Source organism: Eschscholzia californica, unplaced genomic scaffold (assembly GCF_041429995.1).
Source record: "Eschscholzia californica isolate CP2 unplaced genomic scaffold, dmEscCali1.0.p SCAF_5, whole genome shotgun sequence".
NCBI lineage: Eukaryota > Viridiplantae > Streptophyta > Magnoliopsida > Ranunculales > Papaveraceae > Eschscholzia > Eschscholzia californica.
Window position 1 is genome coordinate 7,594,821 of NW_028238472.1, and position 19,128 is coordinate 7,613,948.

Below are 19,128 nucleotides of genomic sequence, written 5' to 3' on the forward strand. Positions count from 1 at the left end.
GTCTGTCCATGAACATACCAGATCCGGTCTGTCCACGAACAGACCTTCAAGTTCTGTCCACGAACAGACCAGACCTTCAAGGTCTATCCACGAACAGACCTTCAAGTTCTGTCCACGAACAAACTAGACCTTCAAGGTCTGTCCACGAACAGACCAGACCTTCAAGGTCTGTCCACGAACAGACCAGACCTTCAAGGTCTGTCCACGAACAGACCAGACCTCCGACGAAGGTCTTCCTTCGCCGGAGTGTTAGGGAGAGAGAAAAAAAAATATATATATATATTTTTATGTTTGAAGGTCGCCGGCCGGAAAATTGGCCGGCCGGCGACCCTCGCCGGAGAAGATGATGAGGTGGCGAGAAGATGAAGTGCCAGAGAGAACAGATGAGATGGAGGAGAACTTTCAAAAAAAATGTATTCTGTATTCCCCATAAAAAATTATTCCCCGGAGAATTTTCAAAAAAATCTGGATTCCCTCGAGAATTTATTCCCCGGAGAATTTTCTTTATTCCCCAAAGTCGCGGCCTTAAGAAAAATATAAGATTTCTTAAGAAGAAGATTTTGGATGACCAAATAGATGACATAAGTTTGATTAGCTTATAAGATTAAGAATTTCATATATGTTTTTCATGTTATATATTTCTTTGCATTCCGTCTTGCCATCATGAATTTGTTTCTATTGTAGTATGAATATCTACTGCGGTACCGGTATTGGTTATTGATCGAAATAAAATGGGTGGAAAATGTCATTGGGGAAAAGTGCTTCACATAATTTGACCCTGGGAAGATTTCTTAATTGGTCCACTTCATTGTTTTCTCTGTTTATATGATAATCATGAATCTTTATCATATAATGGTGGAGAAGCTCATGCTCATTGATGTCGAATCTGAAACTAAAATTGATAGTCTTATGTTAGAATTAGCTGGAACCTGGAATATGGACATGAAAACCTTTTTTTGTCAAGTACTCCTTAATAATAGAATTACTTTAATAACATTATCTAATGGCACAGACCATCAATGAATGATCGATTTTCAAGGGCAAAATGAGTTCATAACTCACTATAAGCCAATGAGTCCTATTGACACGTAATTTTTTAAAATTTAGATGAAAAATCAAACCAAATTAATTATAATAATATTATTCGTGCCGGAGGCACGGGTTATACCCTAGTTAATGAATTAAAACATTATTGCAATACATATTTAATAACAGATACGGTACATTGTTCCAAGTCTTAATTCTATTCTTCCTTCAAGTCCATTTTGCTAACTTGTCTGCCTGCGAATTCAAATGTCTCCTTGTATCACTGAATTGGACTCTATCCAGTCGGTTTTTGATTGGTCAAATTTTTCTGATATGAGCCTGAGATTGTCAGTGAATGGAGTGCTTCTTGTTCTGAATATGCTTTATGATGTTAATATTATCACTCTCTATGATTACGTTCCTGTGGTTGTGTTCCTCTGCCCATACAAGTCTATTCAGAATAACTATGACTTCACTTTCTTCACTGTTTCTTGCTCTGGTGGTAGTTTGCTGCTATAAATTTTGATTCTGCATTATGAACAATCGACCCGTTCCAGCGTTTTTGTTAATATTCGTGAAATATGCATCTACATTAATTTTGAGATAGGAATCCGTCTGTGGTTGCCATTTTTCAGTCATTTTCGGAGAATTTTCCAATTTCTTTATATTTTGTTACGGGAATGCCATAATTATATTGATAGCTGTTCTAACAGTAGTTATGGTATTTTGGTCACACCTTGTTTTCCATATGTTCCATAAGATAGTAACATAATGAATGTTATTAGAGGTATAGCAATGTTGGGCACTGTCTTGCCAAAAGAAAATCCATTCAGCCAACTATGTTATATTTTCTGATATAAGAGAGCATGTTCTATAGATTTCACGTTGTGGCAGTTTGGGCAGTTGAGATTATTGTCAATGTACTTACCTATTCTTTCTCTCACCGGGAGAGCCTTAGTGCACATTTTCCATATAATAGTTGAATTCTGGGAACTGTTGGAATGGTCCAGATGAAGTTCCAATTATATGTAGTTAGGTGGGGGGGGGGGGGGGGGGGGAGTAGCTGTTGATGCTAAGATGCTGATACATGGATTTGACCGAAAGTTTCCGGTATCCGTTAGGGTCCATTTTCTTTGATCTTTCCCTTCATTGGTAAGAGGAATAGCCATGATAAGATTAGTTACGAAGTTGTTGAGACTAAAGTGATGTAATGCTGGTGTAAAAGGGCAAACTAGAAGTTAGTGATAGTGCCTATAAGAAAACTTAAATGAGAGTTTGTTAAAAGAGAAAAATTAGTTACGAAGTTGTTGAAACTAAAGTGTTGTTTGTTTTTTTGTTAACTCTAAATTTGAAATCTAAAATAAATAGTGTGTAGTTACTTATATATAATTTGAGTATTTTTCATGTGTTTACTTCTCTAATCAATCCAGACTTTAAAACAAAATCTTCTTTTCAAATTCAGACTTATGTTAAAAGTTTAAAACATATGCATTGAAAATGAACACTTGTTTTAAGATCTTAATATTAAACAATGCAAAGCAACCAAAATTGCATACCTAATCATTTCAGTTTTCAGATTCAGATTTATAAAAAAAAACAAACGACACCTTAATAACATTTCTAATTTCTCTCTCTCTCAAAATTTGTTTCTATAAATAGCTAAACTGATGTAATATTTGTTAATGAGAACTATTCATTTTTGATTTATGACACCACCACTACATCATTACTTCATGACTCTCTGCAACACCCCTTTCAACAAAGAAAAAATATCTCTTCAACAGCCACATTAAAAACCAATTCATGACTTTTACAAAACAACTAAACACTACATTTTCTACCATTACCACCAATAACATAATTGTTTGATATTTTTGTGGAAAAATGGTTGAATGTCTCGTTACTTGTTTGACCTCCCAAATCATCAAAGACTTCCATTTCACTACTTCAACACTTAGTTTGGTATAATTTTTTTTTTTTTTTTTAAACTTACTTTCGTAGACATGTATGTTTTTTTAATAGTGTCATGATATAATTAAAGTATGATATGGATCTGAAACCTATATAGTATGTATTATATAATCGTTTGTAATACGTTATATGTGGTACATTTTTGTTATATGTGGTACATGTGTTCAAACGGAATGAACCTACTTTTAAGATCTTAATATAAAAGCATGCAAAGCAACTAAAATTGCATACCTAATCATTTCAGTTTTCAGATTCAGATTTATAAAAACAACAAACGACACCTTAGTAACATTTCTAGTTTCTCTCTCTCTCTCTCTCTCAAAATTTGTTTTTATAAATAGCAAAACTGATGTAATATTTGTTAATGAGAACTATTCATTTTTGATTTATGACATAGTAAGTCAAGTTCTACTATAACTTTTATTTGAAATGGCTCTCTTCTAGTTGTAGGAATTTTTTTTGTTACAATGGGCTTCTGATCTAATTTTCGATTGCTCGCGTAAAGAATCAAAAAGTTTGTATAATCATAGGTGTGGAAAGTGAAAGTGTTCAACCCATGAGAGAGAGGGCAACGACCCATCTCCATCTCACGGGGCAAGGTTGCAATGCTCCTGATCTCTCTCTATTGGTTTGGCCCCCCTGAACGGGCTGCAAGTTCCATTAAGAATTATTTATAGCACAGTAGGTTGTGAATGTTAATCTCACTTGTTAATGTTAAATGCTAATTGGTTACTGTTGTATGCTAATGTTATATGCTAATGTTATATGCTTATTGGTTATGGTTATATGCTAATTGGTTATTGTTGTTTGTTTTGTTGAAGCTCTTTAAGAGATATCATACCCTTTACCAGTAATTCTTTAAGTTTTCAGATTTCAATGTCTTCCCCAACAAATTTTACATCACCCCCCAGGAATATTGAGCCTTTCCGACCCAAAAAAAATTTAACAACAATTCCTAGCAATTTTATGCCTTTCACCAGAGTCGGAGCTACAACTCCTTGTTGGATTTAGACGGTGTTAGTTGGATGTATTTTCTTAGGGATTGCTTTTGTAGTTGTTTTTTACCGTTTTGTGAGCAAGAAAGAGAATATTCCTGCACCTGCTCCTGGGGCGGAGATGGTTGTCATCTCTCAAGCTAGCGAGGAGTCAACTGAATTACGTGCTCAAGATCAAACTGTTGTAACTTAGTTCATCTTCCTCCCTTAAGTTGTGTCTGTTAGTGAATGAAGGCCATGATGTAATGCTGGTGTAAAAGGGCAAACTAGAAGTTAGTGATAGTGCCTATAAGAAAACTTAACTGAGAGTTTGTTAAAAGAGAAAAATTAGTTACGAAGTTGTTGAGACTAAAGTGTTGTTTGTTTTTTTGTTAACTCTAAATTTGAAATCTAAAATAAATAGTGTGTAGTTACTTATATATAATTTGAGTATTTCCATGTGTTTACTTCTCTAATCAATCCAGACTTTAAAACAAAATCTTCTTTTCAAATTCAGACTAGTTTAAAAATTTAAAACATATGCATTGAAAATGAACACTTGATTTAAGATGTTAATATAAAAGCATGCAAAGCAACTAAAATTGCATACCTAATCATTTCAGTTTTCAGATTCAGATTTATAAGAAAACAAACGACACCTTAGTAACATTTCTAATTTCTCTCTCTCTTAAAATTTGTTTCTATAAATAGCTAAACTGTTGTAATATTTGTTAATGAGAACTATTCATTTCTGATTTTTGACACCACCACTACATCATTACTTCATGACTCTCTGCAACACCCCTTTCAACAAAGAAAAAAAAATCTCTTCAACAGCCACATTAAGAACCAATTCATGACTTTTACAAAACAACTGGACACTACATTTTCTACCGTTACCACCAATTACATAATTGTTTGATATTTTTGTGGAAAAACTGTTGAATGTCTCGTTACTTGTTTGACCTGCCTCATCAAAGACTTTAATTTCACTACTTCAACACTTAGTTTGGTATAATTTTTTTTTTTTTTTTAAACTTACTTTCGTAGAGGTGTATGTTTTTTTAATAGTGTCATGATATGGATCAGAAACCTATATAGTATGTATTATATGATCGTTTGTAATACGTTATATGTGGTACATGTTTGTTATATGTGGTACATGTGTTCAAACGGAATGAACCTACTTTTAAGATCTTAATATAAAAGCATGCAAAGCAACTAAAATTGCATACCTAATCATTTCAGTTTTCAGATTCAGATTAAAACAAACGACACCTTAGTAGCATTTCTAGTCTCTCTTTCTCTCTCTCTCTCAAAATTTGTTTCTATAAATAGCTAAACTGATGTAATATTTGTTAATGAGAACTATTCATTTCTTATTTATGACATGGTATCAGAGCGAAGTTAGATTCTTTTTTTATTAAATTTTACAGTCTTTGGTAAAGGGACATGATTAATAATAATGGGACATTGGGAGTTTGTTCCCACTATTGTTAGTCATAGATATTGCAATGGTACCCTTTGGTCTACTCTACTTTTGATTGCAACAAAACAAAATTGGACTTTCAACAACAAAAAAAAAAATTGGGAAAGGAACATAAAATATGAAACAATTGCTTTTTGAGAAGGTCCCAATTAGTGATGTTGTAAAGGCCGGATCGGCCCGGGATTGGCCCGTTCTGTACAGGCCCGACCCGTACGGAGAACGGGGCAGACCAACCCGTGTTTTATTTCGGGCCGGGCCTATGGTTTGGGCATGGTCCGACCCATCAAAAGCCTGTCAAAGTTCGTTTTTTTCCTTGTTTTTCAAAATTCAATAGACATGTTGAAAAAAATTCTTTTCCAAAAGATCCGTCCTACAAAACATTCCTAAAAGATTCATTTCCATAAAATCTTTCTTAAACTGGTTAACCTATCTATGTCAATCATCCTCTATTAATTAGTTTTAAAAAGTAACTTGTAAAATCACTTCCCAAAAATCTTTTAAAATTCTTTCCTAAACTTATTATTTTATTTATGTAAATCACCCTCTATTAATTATTTTCACAAATTGGTTTCTAAAATCAATTTAAAAAAATCTTTTCTAAACTTATTTATGTAAATCATATCTTATTATTCCCAAAATCTTTCCAAAATCAATTTTAAATCATGTCATATTTATTTTTGTCATAATACCATTTAACCACGTCCCTTTACCAATTTGGTAAAGGGACATTGCTTTTAAGGATTAAAATAAACAAATAAACATTTATAGGAATTCAAAACCAAATTAAAATATAACAATAAAAAATTTATCAAAATTTTTTGTCTCCTTGTTAATCTTTCTTAAATCCAACAAACTCCTCCATAAACCCTACTTTTACCTTTTCTAACACAACCAATCACCACTAATAACCACTATAACCTTGTTTAATATGTCTCAACAGTCAACATATAGATGATGCTTTATTAATGAAATATGATGTTTCATGGATGAAAGATAATGTTTTGTAATGGATCATGATGTCTCATTAATACAAGATGGTTTTTCTCAATCTAGCAAATTAATACAATCATTTAGTGACAATGTTGGCGGACACTTGTCGTAAGAGGTAAGAAAAATACTTATTTCAACAACCAAAAAAACTTATTTGATATTTAATTGAAGAAAATTGAGTTTTTAGGTTATCTCTTTGTTGACAGAATTTCGATGATATTTAATTGACAGAATTTATAGCAAAATTGGGTATACATGCTTTCTTTGAATACCCGAGAAGAACGATCTGCAAATGGAAGGCTCCAAAACCAAATTATGTTATGATTAATACTGATGGCTCACTTTGTATAGACAGAAGCGGTTATGGCGCTATCATTCGAGATGAACAAGGAAATATTATAGGTGCAGCAGTAGGGACAACAACTCCTTCAACTATTACATACCATGAGCTCCAAGGCATTAAGGCAGGACTTAAATTGGCTAACTGTTTTCATTTAATTCAGGTGCAACTCAATACTGATTGGATGACAGTCAAATCTTTCTTTACCACAAATGGACCTAAACCACCATGGCATTGTTGGAACATTTGGAGAAGGATTTTGCGCCTCACTACGGGATTACAAGAACTGGAGGTCGAACACATATACCGAGAGTCGAATAGAGCTGCAGATATGCTCGCTAATTGGAACACGACATACCCATATGAAGAACTCCATCAGACGAGTTTCACCGAGGAGTTACACGATATCCTTTGTGAGGATAAAGAAGGAGTTTACCATCACTATAGTCTTAGTTTCAAGCTTTTAATGATGCCTCAAGATCTCATGGATGAGGAACCGCCATTAATGAAGAAGGAGGCACCCTACATCAAGAAAGAAGAGTCTTTTTACTTAAACGAAGACATCGACTTAAATGAAAACATCGACTTAAACGAGGACATCGACTTAAACAAAACATATATAATGAAGATAATATGTCTCAGATAAAGGAAAATCATTTTCTTGTCTTCCTCTATGGTTGAACAAACGTTTTAGGGTTTTAGGTCATTTTTGTTTTGTAAAAGATTTTCGGTTAAGTCGACTGAAAAAAGACAACAAATTTCGGTCGGGCCGGCTGAGAAAGACAACAAATTTCGGCCGAGTCCGTTGAAAAAAACAATAAATTTCGTCCGAGCTAGCTGAAATTGTTATGTTTTTTCATCCGCTCTGGACGAAATTTGTTTAAATTTTCAATTGTTCTGGACGAAATTATAACCAAAACAAATCAATCAGTTCAGAAGATGAGGAAGAACTCTTTCCCTCCTTTGTATTCTTCATTGCAATATTGATACTTGAAATCTTCAAAAGTTACTTTAATCAGTGTTAAAACCCTAAAAAAGTATGGAGAAAACAAGCAATAACAAGAATTACAAACCCCTCCATGGAGATGAGTGTTGTGTTAGTCATCTAGGGTTTAGGTTTCCATCTCTATCTCTCTCTCTCTTTGATCGAAACGAACGGGTTTAGGGGGTTTTCATTCTTTTGGTTGAACAAGTTTTAAGGGCGTTTGTCTCTCTTCTCTATCTTTGATCGATGAACAAGTTTTTGGTCGAACATGATTTTTCTCTCTTCTCTATCTTTTGTTCGAAAATAGTTTGTGGGGACGGACCAAATTTTAAAATTGAGATATTTTAGAATATAGTGTTTATCTCTCTCTATTCTGAAAAGAATGTTCTCCCTATCTAATGCACTGCCTTTGCTAAATATTGCTCTTCCTATACCAAAGTCCTTAAAAATCCTTTGAAAGTTCCAAAGAAATCAAAATTCTATAACTTTGAAATTTCAGTAAAAAAAGTTCATAATTAATAATACTCTTGAACTTATAAAATCTTTTAAAAGTTCCACGAATCCTATAGTTTTGAAACTTTGAAGGTCTAGTAAAAAGTTCTTAACCAATAACGGACCGATCTTTCAGGCGGGCCGCGGGTGGACCCTTGGTCCACCGAAGCGACGAGCCCCGACTAGTGGTATCTACCGGCACCACCCCTTCTTTTTGGTAGAGAAGCGAGGGTAGTTTCGTCGTAGTCAAGTGCTAAAAAAAGTAAATAACGACTTAATTCTTTCTATTCCCCTAGTAGATAACTCCCATCTATCTAAAGTTTCGCAGCTGATAGAGGAATCCAAGTGGAATGAAGCTCTACTGAATAGTACTTTTGATAGTAATACTACTAACTTAATTCTTTCTATTCCCCTAGTAGATAACGAAGAAGACCAAAGAAAATGGACCCTAACAAAATCAGGTAAATTTTCGGTTAAATCTTTATATCATAATCTTTGTACTAGTATAAACTCTCCTTTACCCATCTCTCCAAACTGGAACTTCATATGGGCTATTCCGGTCATCCCCAGAATTAAACTTTTCATGTGGAAGATTTGCACTAATGCCCTCCCGATGAGGGCAAGAATAGGTAAATACATTGACAATAATCTGTCTTGTCCTAATTGTTCAGAAACTGAAACTATCGAACATGCACTTCTTCATTGTCCCTTAGCCAGAAATATCTGGTTTTACTTCAATATTCAGTCAATCCAAATACCATCAGTAGCAGATTGGATTTTTACCTGGGAACAGGAATCTCAAATTAGTACCACGACTGATAACACCCACTTTGCCATTATATTATGGATAATCTGGAAAATTCGGTGCGACCATTGCTTTCAACATGAGATAAACAACCTGGATAAAATTATGAACATGATCTCCACTTTCCCTAAATACACAGAAGTTAATCCGACAAATACCAACATAGAAACAGGAAAATTGAACCCCCCAGACAGTTCCTCGCTAAAAATCAATGTAGACGCTTCCTTCCTAGACATTCATAATGTCATAGGAACGAGCCTGGTTGTTCATAACAATGAATCCAAATTTATTGCAGCTAGTGCTACAACCTCTAGGAGCAGAAACGCAGAAGAGAGCGAAGCTATTGCTATTTTAAATGGCATGATTTGGGCTGAATCCCACAAATATAAAAATATTATCATTGAAAGTGATAATAAAAATATCATACAACATTTAAAGAATCAAAGTAATGAAATTCAATGGCAATCCAAAATTCATATAAAGAAAATTCAGGACATCAAGCGACGGCTGGATAAAGTTAAATTCTCCTACACAAACAGGAAGTTCAATCAAGTTGCAGACAAGTTGGCGAAGTGGGCGAGAAAGAGGAACATGAACCAATCTTGGAATAATGTACCGTTTATGATTTCTAAATTGTATTGTAATAAGACTCTTTTGTGTTAGTTAATATATTCTACCCTTTCAACAAAAAAAAAAAAAAAAAAAAAAAAGACAAATCGCGGTTCGTAACTTCTTTTTCCAGTAGGAAGCATTCTGGTTCAGAAAACCCTTTCTTCTCTTACAACACCTTCTCTCTCTCTCTCTCTACCAAACCCTAGAATTGAACGAGCTCTGTTTCTTCAATCTTTCTTTATCTAATGACGTCAGAAAGTTTTACTGATAAAACGGCTATCTTCAGAAAGCTGAAAGCCAAGTCGGAGAACAAGGTTTAACTTTGTTGTATTTGTTTTCTTGAGATCTGATTCAATACTACTTGATCTGAAATGAATTTACTTAGATCTTGAATTTCAATGTTTTCATTTCGTTTCTGATTCCTTTGATTTGATTTGATTTGGTTCAGATGTGTTTTGATTGTAATGCCAAGAATCCGACATGGGCTTCCGTTACATATGGGATCTTTCTCTGCATCGATTGTTCTGCTGTTCATCGTAGTCTTGGGGTTCATATCAGCTTTGTTAGGTAAAGTTCTGTTTGGATCTCCTCTATTTTACCCTAAAAATTTGTCATTTTGGGAATTTGTCATTACTTGAAAAAAATTTAGAGCCCTTTCATTACTAGTATAGTATTTATATGTTGAATTTATGGGTTTCAGTAGTGAATTAGTTGTAAGTAATTTGATTTCATAGTGATTTGGTTTCCCTATTGTAGTCATGAAGTTGGAATTCTCTAAGAGAATCCAGTTCGAACACATTTTCTGTACACATTAACTTTTGTCCTTTTGCTGTTTAGGGAAGACTAATATCTGATTTGCAATCGATTATATGTTTTATATCCAACAATACGCAGGAAATTATTCTCGAACTTGCTTTCTGAAATTTGTTTGAGGCAGAAATGTTAAGATATATGTTTTTGATTTGGTAGTTGCAATTTGTTTTGAATTACATACTTGGGATTTGAGAGTAGCTTTATTTGACTCAGGTCGACAAATCTAGACTCGTGGACTCCGGAGCAGTTAAAGATGATGGCTTTTGGAGGAAATAATCGTGCACAAGTTTTTTTCAAGCAGCATGGATGGGCTGATGGGGGTAAAATTGATGCCAAGTACTCATCAAGAGCTGCAGATTTGTATAAACAAATACTTGCAAAAGAAGTTGCGAAAAGCACAGCTGAAGAGGTTGGTTTACCTTCATCGCCTGTTGCTTCTCAGTCAGCCAAAGCAGAAAATAAAATCCCGGATGTTAAGGTTGCGGAAACTTCAAAAGCAACCTCAACTGAAAAGAATGAAACCCCTGAAATATCTGCCCCATCGAAGGCTCCTACTCACACTGTAGCTACAAGCTCTATTAAAAAGCCATTAGGTGCAAGAAGGACTGGGAATAAGTCTGCTGGTCTTGGTGTACGTAAACTTACGACAAAGGTATATTATACTTTTTATTAATATCCAGAAAGATATGAATGTAATCTCAATAAAGGGAATTCTAATGCAAGTAATTGCTTTATATGCGTTATGCTTATTGACGAAGAATTCATTTTACAATGCAGCCAAGTGAAAGCCTTTATGATCAGAAACCAGAAGAACCTGCTCCTCCAGTTGTTACTTCTGTAAGTACAACCACATCGTCTGGGTCTGGCTCATATTTTCCTTCTCGCTTTGAGTATGTGGAGAATGTGCAATCTGCTGAGATCAGTTCCGGAAGCAGAAATACGGGTGGCCATGTTTCCCCACCAAAATCATCTGGCTTCTTTGCCGAGTTTGGTATGGATAGTGGATTTCAAAAGAAAACTTCCTCCAGTTTCTCAAAGCCACAGGTAGATCATATTATTTTTCTTTGAATGTTTTTCTTATTGAATCCAGAAAAGCACTTCCAAAAAGAGGATAACTAATGTTTTATCTAATTTGCCCCCTCTGGCCCTAGTGATACAAAACTAGTATGAATCAAAATTGGTGCATTTATCTTATTTGGCAGTTCAGCTGCAGTTTATATTAACCTGTATACTTATCGCAAAAAAAAAAGAGATGCACATTTTCCAAGTTATATAGAATTTAGTTATTAAAGTATGTTGATTGTTGAGGTACTAATGGTCCAATCAGAAGTATATTAAAAACATGCTTTTGGGCGATATTTGTAACACTTTATGTTGAAATTTTCCACTATCTATGATCTATCTTTTATATTATATTAAAGCAGCATCGCTGCCATGTGGTTTCATATTTGTTATCCTTGCCCATCAATTTCTAATGGAAAAAACAATGTGAAAAACGTTTATATGAGTATCCTTTTGTTGATATTTTGAAGTTCTTAAGTTAAAGTCTTTGTCATTTTTGCCGCTATACCTGTTTTATAACTTGTGAGGTTATTTTGTACTGTGTAGGTTTCTTTAACTTAGAGAATAAATTTAGACGCTTTATATGGTCATTTCTTAAGAGAATTTAAAGTAGCAGTGAAAAGTTTACTTCCACATTACTAGTTATGTGGTTAGGCATGTGGCTTTACTTTGAAATAGTCATTTCTGAAAATGTTTTCATTCACACTTGGGGCAAAATTGTTCTTAATATGGTAATGGATATACTTGTTGCAACTGTATTAGCTTTATTTTAGATTTTTAGGTATCTCATACGAGGGAGATGTGGTCAGGATGCCAATCTCTTTTCCTATTTTTGTTCTGGTTTACTATCGTGACGTGTCTGTCTAGATGTTTTTGTTTCTCACGTATTGTCATGGGTAGGTTCAAGAAACGGATGAAGCAAGGAAGAAATTTTCAAATGCGAAGTCCATTTCATCTGCTCAGTTTTTCGGGGATCAGCAGAAAGCTGAAGCAGAAGCACAAGTCTCCTTGCAGAAATTTTCGGTGAGTACATGCATGATCAATTAGAAATGATTAGTAATGCAGCAACTTAAAAATCTTCATTAGATCCAAAATATTCAAGAACTTGTTACATCTCTTATTTAAGAGTTTCGAGAGAAGTCCACGTTAGGAATTTCAAGGAACTTGTATCTCGATTTCAGCCTCAAATGAACTAGTTTCAATCCTAAAACTGAGTGCTAAAGAAGAATCTTCTTTTCAATTCCTTTTTTGCCATCTTGAATTTCTGACTGTTCAGCTTTCTTTTCATTTCATTTGCTACAGAGTTCTTCAGCGATATCCAGTGCTGATCTCTTTGGTCAAGACATGGATGATTCACGACTTGACTTGACTGCAACTGAACTCATTAACCGGCTCTCATTCCAGGTAACCATATGGATTGAATCCCTTTTAACATGTTCTCTTACCTTTTCTTAAAAATTTGCTCATTCTTTTAACATGTTCAAAAGCTTGAATTGATTTGCTTATTTCTTCAAATTTGTTTCCTTTTATTTTTTAATCGAGCAGGCATCACAAGATATTTCATCCCTGAAGAACATGGCAGGAGAAACAGGGAAGAAGATAAGTTCTTTGGCATCAACATTCATGAATGATCTCCAAGACAGAATCCTCTGATGGAAGTGAGATCTCTGTCACATTCTTATTGTCTTCAGTTTTACCGATGTTGTTCTTCTTGGTACTAGATAAAAGTGCTTTTGTTGTGTCGTATATTCTTTTATGAAGGCGAAAAATAAGATTTATAATTTGTCAAGCTCATTCACTTGTTTCTTAGGATTTATTTTAGTTGTGCTTGATTTGATGAAGTATAATATGTTCAAATGAAGTTCCTTTTTTAACAGACCATATAACTCTGGAAACATTAGATAGTTGTAGTTGAGATTTTGTATTAATCTTTCGAGGGTATGAAGCAAAGTTAGAGGTGTAAATAGGTCTACACCGGGTGTCCACGGGCACCTATTTTCTCGAAAAGTTTCCCTGTTGGTGGCCTGGGCCTTCTTTAGTCCTTCGGGATATTGTTGGTGTAGCATTGTCTGCACACGTCGTATGCCTGACAGTAAGGAGCTTCTTCAGCTAGCACACTGCAGAATGTGACTAGGTAAACACTACCACGCCACTTCTATAACAACCCCACTGAATGTGATAAAGGGCTATAAGAAAGACCTGAAAGCAAAGCCGCAAAGGGCTCTATTGAAAGACTTCTTACTAATAAAAAGTTTGAATATTGGAGCAAGAGATTTGTAATTCGAGACGGAATGGGAATGGGAATGTTCACATTTTTCAACAATAATAACTTCTCAGTCGATATCAACTTGCGATAATTATGACATTAGTATTTCTTGACAAAAGCTATCTAATACTAATAATCTCAAGAACTTTATGGTTGGAACCATAAATCACATTAGCATCTTTTCATGAAGGTGTAGAAGAAATCTTTCTTATACTTGCCAAGCAGCGGTCTTTAGGACTTGGATGAGGTAGGTACCTTATAGGGCAATCTGGATTTAGCAGTTCCACCCTGCATTCATAGTTAATCAAAAGATAATAATTATCATTTTTTTAGAGAAGTAATACAATATCCGTGTCTTGAACCTGATTCTTCATAAACTAACCTGGTAATCACTCTAACGAAGGGTTGTTGAAAGATAGTTTGTTAATCTTTATGTTTTTTCTTCATGTGCTTTATTTTTTGGGTTTATCTCTGTGGTGGGTTCTGGATTGTTAGCCAACGTCTTGGTGGGTTGGTCTCTCTCATCCCTAAAGCTAGCTAATGGTGAGACTTTTCGTCACACCACTACGATCATGAATATATCGTCCACATCCACAAGGATCTAAGATTTTGGTAAACCTAGACCATGATATCATTGTAGGTATGATCTCTTGGGCCTTCCTTGCCCAAAAGTAGGCCTGTCCACATCCACAAGGACCTAAGATTTTGGTAAGCCTAGACCATAAATGGAAGTTGTAGATTTTAAGAAAGCTAATTAGGAAAGAATATTAGAAGATCTTACTCATAGTTAAGAAGAAAGTGATGTAGAAATATAGAGACTTCTAGCTTGGTAAGGTCAATTCCCGGGCACATTCGGCTACCAGCACCAAACGGAATGTAACTTCTGGGTTTTGGTGTATATCCCTGGAAAATTCGACAGCAAAAACATATAAAGGTTTTATGATTATGTATAAGACATCGACATAGATAGAATCTAACCTTCGCTATAGAAACTAACTCTTCAAGCATATCTCTATAGTCTATATATCATGTAGGTCGTTTTCAAAGCTTCGTGCTACCGATTCTAGCTAACTAAATGTGAAAAAAAGAGTTCCAGAACGTAGCTTACTTCCCATCTAGATGGATTGAACTCCTTCGGGTTAGGGTAAGCTTCAGGATCCAAATTAACATTCCTGAGCCAGACCTGAACTTTCCAACCTTTTGGTATAGTGTAACCTATTTATGAAAATATTAAGGCTTTTAGGTTAAGAGATAGTAAACTAAATAACTGTTAGTAAACTTAGAACTTATTCGAGAAAAGCTTACCATTAAGATTGACATCAGTTAAGGCCTCTCGATAAACAAATGAAGAGATATTAACCACTCGTAATGTCTCGTCGATGACCTTTTAGAATCAAACCTAGCATATTTAGTTCTTTGCACTTCCAAGTAAAAAATTCGTCTCGGATTGATCTTACATGGATAAGGAGAAGCTTCATGACCTAGTATTACGATATTGTAGTTAAAGTGTGCATACCTTAGAAAGATAATGCATCCGTCGAGTTTCCACAAGCGTTAACCCATTATGCACAGACCGTCTGTTCCTTATAATGTCCACTTGTTCCACCTAAAAATTTGTCAAACTTTCGAATTTACAGATAATAAATGTAACGGAAAATGTTGTATAGAATTTCAGCGTACAAAAATAATACTTGTTTCCGAAAAGCTGGCCAACCTCCGGTCGGCCAAGACGTGTCAAGTATCTAAGAGAAAGAAGATACTTGGCCCATCCTGTTGCCGACCAAGTCAGTCGTAGTTGGCCAGCTTTTCGAGCCAGGTTTCAAGATTGTTTTTGTCATATATTTTCCTAAACTGTCCGAAGAAGAAACAAAAATCAGAAACCCGCCAGTCCTTCGTTTAATTGTGTCAATCAACTTCGGATGCCTTAGATAAGCGAAGTCGAAAATTAGATATAAAGATGTTTGGGTTAGTAGTAATTACCCTGGCTTTTTTGAAGATTTCAGGGTTTGCTTGTAGGAAGATAATGACCCACATTATCAAATGACCTGATGTTTCATGGCCAGCATATAAGTACAAAATTAGTACATCAATAATTTCTTCATCATCCAATCTTCTACCCTTGTCATCTTCAACCTCAATTAAAGCATCCATCATATCCTTGGCAGAAGCATCTATTCTTGTTCTCATCTCCCTCCTTTCATCCAAAACACCTTGGAGAATTTCAACTAGCTTTTTTCGAGCCTAAATGGAAATAATTTTTATAATAACAAGAACAAAAATATTATGTTAGTCACTTACGAGCAAATGTTTAATGTGCTGAGTGTGGTCTTGGGATCTCTGTCACCCCAAAAGCTAGCTAAAGAGGCGAAGTTTTTCTCTCACTTACGAACGAACTACTTTCACTCTCAACATCTGATGTGGGATTATCCTAATAAAATATAAACTCGAAAAGTTCTCACCTTTAGTGCATTGTAGTAAGAGAAACCCGGGATATTGATAGCCATGACTTTGAGTCCATTGTTCAAAGTTGTGTATTCTTTTTCAAGAGCTTCCATTAGAGGATTCCCATTTGAGCTAAGGAAAATGTGGGTGATTATCTTAAATGTAAGCTTCTTTGATTGGGTTAACAACTCAATTTGGCCCATGTTAGCCCATTCATCCAACATTGATATGACCACATCCTCAATGTACTTAGTGTACATCGATAATGCTTCGACACCGTTGATTGTAGAGGATGTAAGTCGACGGAGTCGCTTGTGTTCTTCATAAGATATGTTCAAAAATGATTTTTTCCCCATGAGCTCTACAATTGACTTAGGCCAACTTGACTTAAAATGCTCATTATCCATTAAAACTTGTCTACATGTAATAGGGGTAGTAACCATAATTGTTGGCATTCCATACATGAAAACCTTGTATATTCCGGTCCCGTTAAACCTACAAAACAATTAGATTGGAATGTTAGGATAAACTTGATCAGAACTGATAAGGGCACCCACAAAAAATTATCACAAACTCCTCTCGCGATGAAAGGAAATCCAATTTTCCCAAAATTGAGATTTCCATCTCCCACACATTAAAAGAAAACGAACAAGAAGAAGATGATGATGAAGATTAACAAAGGAAGTGTTAGGGGCAACACAATTTTTACAATTGGCACAATCCAAATCATTTGACTTGGTCAATTGACCAAAACCTAAGTTTTCCCCATGGATTCCACCACTAACCCAACCATCAACTCTACGGATAACTCCCACCTCAAGCTTCTTAGTCAAGTGTCTTTGAAATTCCACATTATATTCTTCCAATTTGTTAGTCGTTGAAGTTTAGCATTAGTATTTTAATGTTGAAAACCATAGGATTTAGTTCGAAATCTTCTTTTCGACCAACCAAAACAACAATGAGGGAAGAGTCGCATATTAAAGAGACACAAGATCATCCCGTGAATTTTTTTATTCAAGTTCTTAGCATTGAAAATCGCATTTTTTGTCACGAGCCAAAACCATGTGATTAAACTCCTACAAACTGACAAGTCTAATAGATATGGAACCTACAGATTCTAAGGTACATATTGTCCGTAGCATCCTGGTAGAGTGGAACCTAGTCGGTCTTATGAGTCTCTTATCTCTTTGATTATGTTGGTAGCGGTAGGGTCATTACAGAGTTGGAAGGGTTCTCCCAATATGTCAAGGAAATGACAGTAAGTTGCTACCGTTCATGTAAACAAGTCATTACAGACTTGCTCTCGTTTCGATCAACATCTCTCCAACTCTTTGAGGGCTTCTATAGGTAGCGATGCACCGATGTAACATAACCAAACAACTTGGAACACCCAAAAATACATGGCAGGTGTGGTGGATTTAGATCTTTTTTAAAGGCACCTCTTTTCCAGAGTGCAACCAGAAGCACGGAACCAATCACATAGATTCGTTTTCAATCTCACCTATGCAACTCTCCGTGTAAAATACGATAATGTGACTTTTTTTTTTGTTGAAAACAAACAACAGATATAATTTTAGGAGCGTAGGAAGACATAAGATAGCAACTTTAAAGTCTAAACCCTTTTAAAGGCTCTTAAGAAAGAAAGTTTTGATGATCTAAGAGTGTGTCAAAAGTTTTTGTATCCAACTCGCATTGTCTTTGGAAGCACTAAATAATGTATTAGTTAACCGCTTCGCCTCTATAAAATAAACTAATTAAAATAACATTTAGAAGATTTCTCCACAACCCAAAACAGCCTAGCTACTAATTAACCTAATGTAACCGGAAAAGTAAATCATAAAAAATAAAATAACACCTCCCCATTGGAACAAAATATAACAATTCTAAAAGATAGTAGAAAAAATGAGAAGAGAAAAGACCTTTTAGCAAAATTGGAAGTGAAGGTATCAGGATTAGAAGACTTGAAAGCTCTTAGAAATGACATCATATTCCCAATTACTGGCCAACCTAAATCACCAGGAGGAAGAGAAAACCTCTTTTCTCCCAACCTTGTTTCATAATACCACTCATTTGCCCTTCTAAGCATACCATATAATGCAAGAAAACCACCAAGAGAAAGAGTAATCAAAACCACCCAATAGCTTTCAAACTCCATTAGAAGAAGCTTAATAATGGAGAAGGAAGAATAGGGCTTTCTATGGAATATAACTTAACTTTGCATTATATAATAAAGTTTATAAGAACTTCTTCCCATTTAACTAATAATCTTTTACAGGTGAATTTAAACATTTCTAGATCTAGCAATAATTTCAAATGTGGTATATTAAAAGAATTTTGTTAAAACAGGAACTATTAATTGTTTTTAATTTTTTTTACGGATACGTAAATAAGTTTCCACAATAAGTTGAGAAGAAAAAATGAATTGAATGCACAAAATGACTAAAATTGTTTTAAGCAAAACTTGAAGTAAATGTTAGTATACATATTCGTAGGTGTTATCGTAGTTGTTACTTAGGTAGAGAGGAAAAAAAAGGGGATTTTTTCAGTCTTAGAGCGATTCCGTACTATTTGAGAGAGGGTGCTTCTATAGGCACCAGGCCAAACGGCTATAGACGGTCGACCACCTCATTGACTCGGGTCAATGGCTAGTGACCCGAGATCTCTATAAGCACCCGGTTATTCTTCAACACATGTTAAGTTTTCAAAATCTCAATGCTAAGTGCACGTTTTCTTATAGAAAAATACACATGTTGGAATCAAAGAAGGCTAGCCAGTAAGATATACAAAATGGAGAATTGGAGTGTAACACGAATCATCAAAAAGATAATATTTAGCGTCTCTTTCATCGCAAAATTGTTTTT

General features: G+C 34.9%; 2 protein-coding genes across 2 annotated transcripts; one reads left to right on the plus strand and one right to left on the minus strand.

The window, feature by feature from the left end:
- Positions 1-9,758: 9,758 nt before the first annotated feature.
- Positions 9,759-13,440, plus strand: LOC147536722 (putative ADP-ribosylation factor GTPase-activating protein AGD8). Its single transcript, XM_086641149.1, has 7 exons — positions 9,759-9,998; positions 10,133-10,251; positions 10,711-11,149; positions 11,275-11,541; positions 12,460-12,582; positions 12,862-12,963; positions 13,105-13,440. Exons 1-7 carry the CDS (start codon positions 9,930-9,932, stop codon positions 13,210-13,212), a joined length of 1,227 nt encoding a protein of 408 aa, XP_086497275.1. The 5' UTR covers positions 9,759-9,929; the 3' UTR covers positions 13,213-13,440.
- Positions 13,441-13,871: 431 nt separating this feature from the next.
- On the minus strand, positions 13,872-18,516 carry LOC147536723 (ent-kaurenoic acid oxidase 1-like). Its single transcript, XM_086641148.1, has 8 exons — positions 18,187-18,516; positions 16,285-16,762; positions 15,806-16,066; positions 15,342-15,431; positions 15,131-15,209; positions 14,934-15,040; positions 14,607-14,728; positions 13,872-14,113 (listed from the first exon to the last, which is right to left on the minus strand). Exons 1-8 carry the CDS (start codon positions 18,420-18,422, stop codon positions 14,008-14,010), a joined length of 1,479 nt encoding a protein of 492 aa, XP_086497274.1. The 5' UTR covers positions 18,423-18,516; the 3' UTR covers positions 13,872-14,007.
- Between the last annotated feature and the right edge of the window lie 612 nt (positions 18,517-19,128).

What these genes read in the sequence shown, in the direction of transcription:
- LOC147536722 (XM_086641149.1), top strand. Translation starts at nt 9,930, where the DNA reads ATGACGTCAGAAAGTTTTACTGATAAAACGGCTATCTTCAGAAAGCTG. An exon ending in AAGCCAAGTCGGAGAACAAG is followed by an intron (nt 9,999 to 10,132) that starts GTTTAACTTTGT and finishes GATTTGGTTCAG; the next exon opens with ATGTGTTTTGATTGTAATGC. An exon ending in TACGTAAACTTACGACAAAG is followed by an intron (nt 11,150 to 11,274) that starts GTATATTATACT and finishes TTTACAATGCAG; the next exon opens with CCAAGTGAAAGCCTTTATGA.
- LOC147536723 (XM_086641148.1), bottom strand. Translation starts at nt 18,422, where the DNA reads ATGGAGTTTGAAAGCTATTGGGTGGTTTTGATTACTCTTTCTCTTGGT. An exon ending in CTTACTACAATGCACTAAAG is followed by an intron (nt 16,067 to 16,284) that starts GTGAGAACTTTT and finishes ATTTCCATTTAG; the next exon opens with GCTCGAAAAAAGCTAGTTGA. An exon ending in AACTGATGTCAATCTTAATG is followed by an intron (nt 15,041 to 15,130) that starts GTAAGCTTTTCT and finishes TTTCATAAATAG; the next exon opens with GTTACACTATACCAAAAGGT.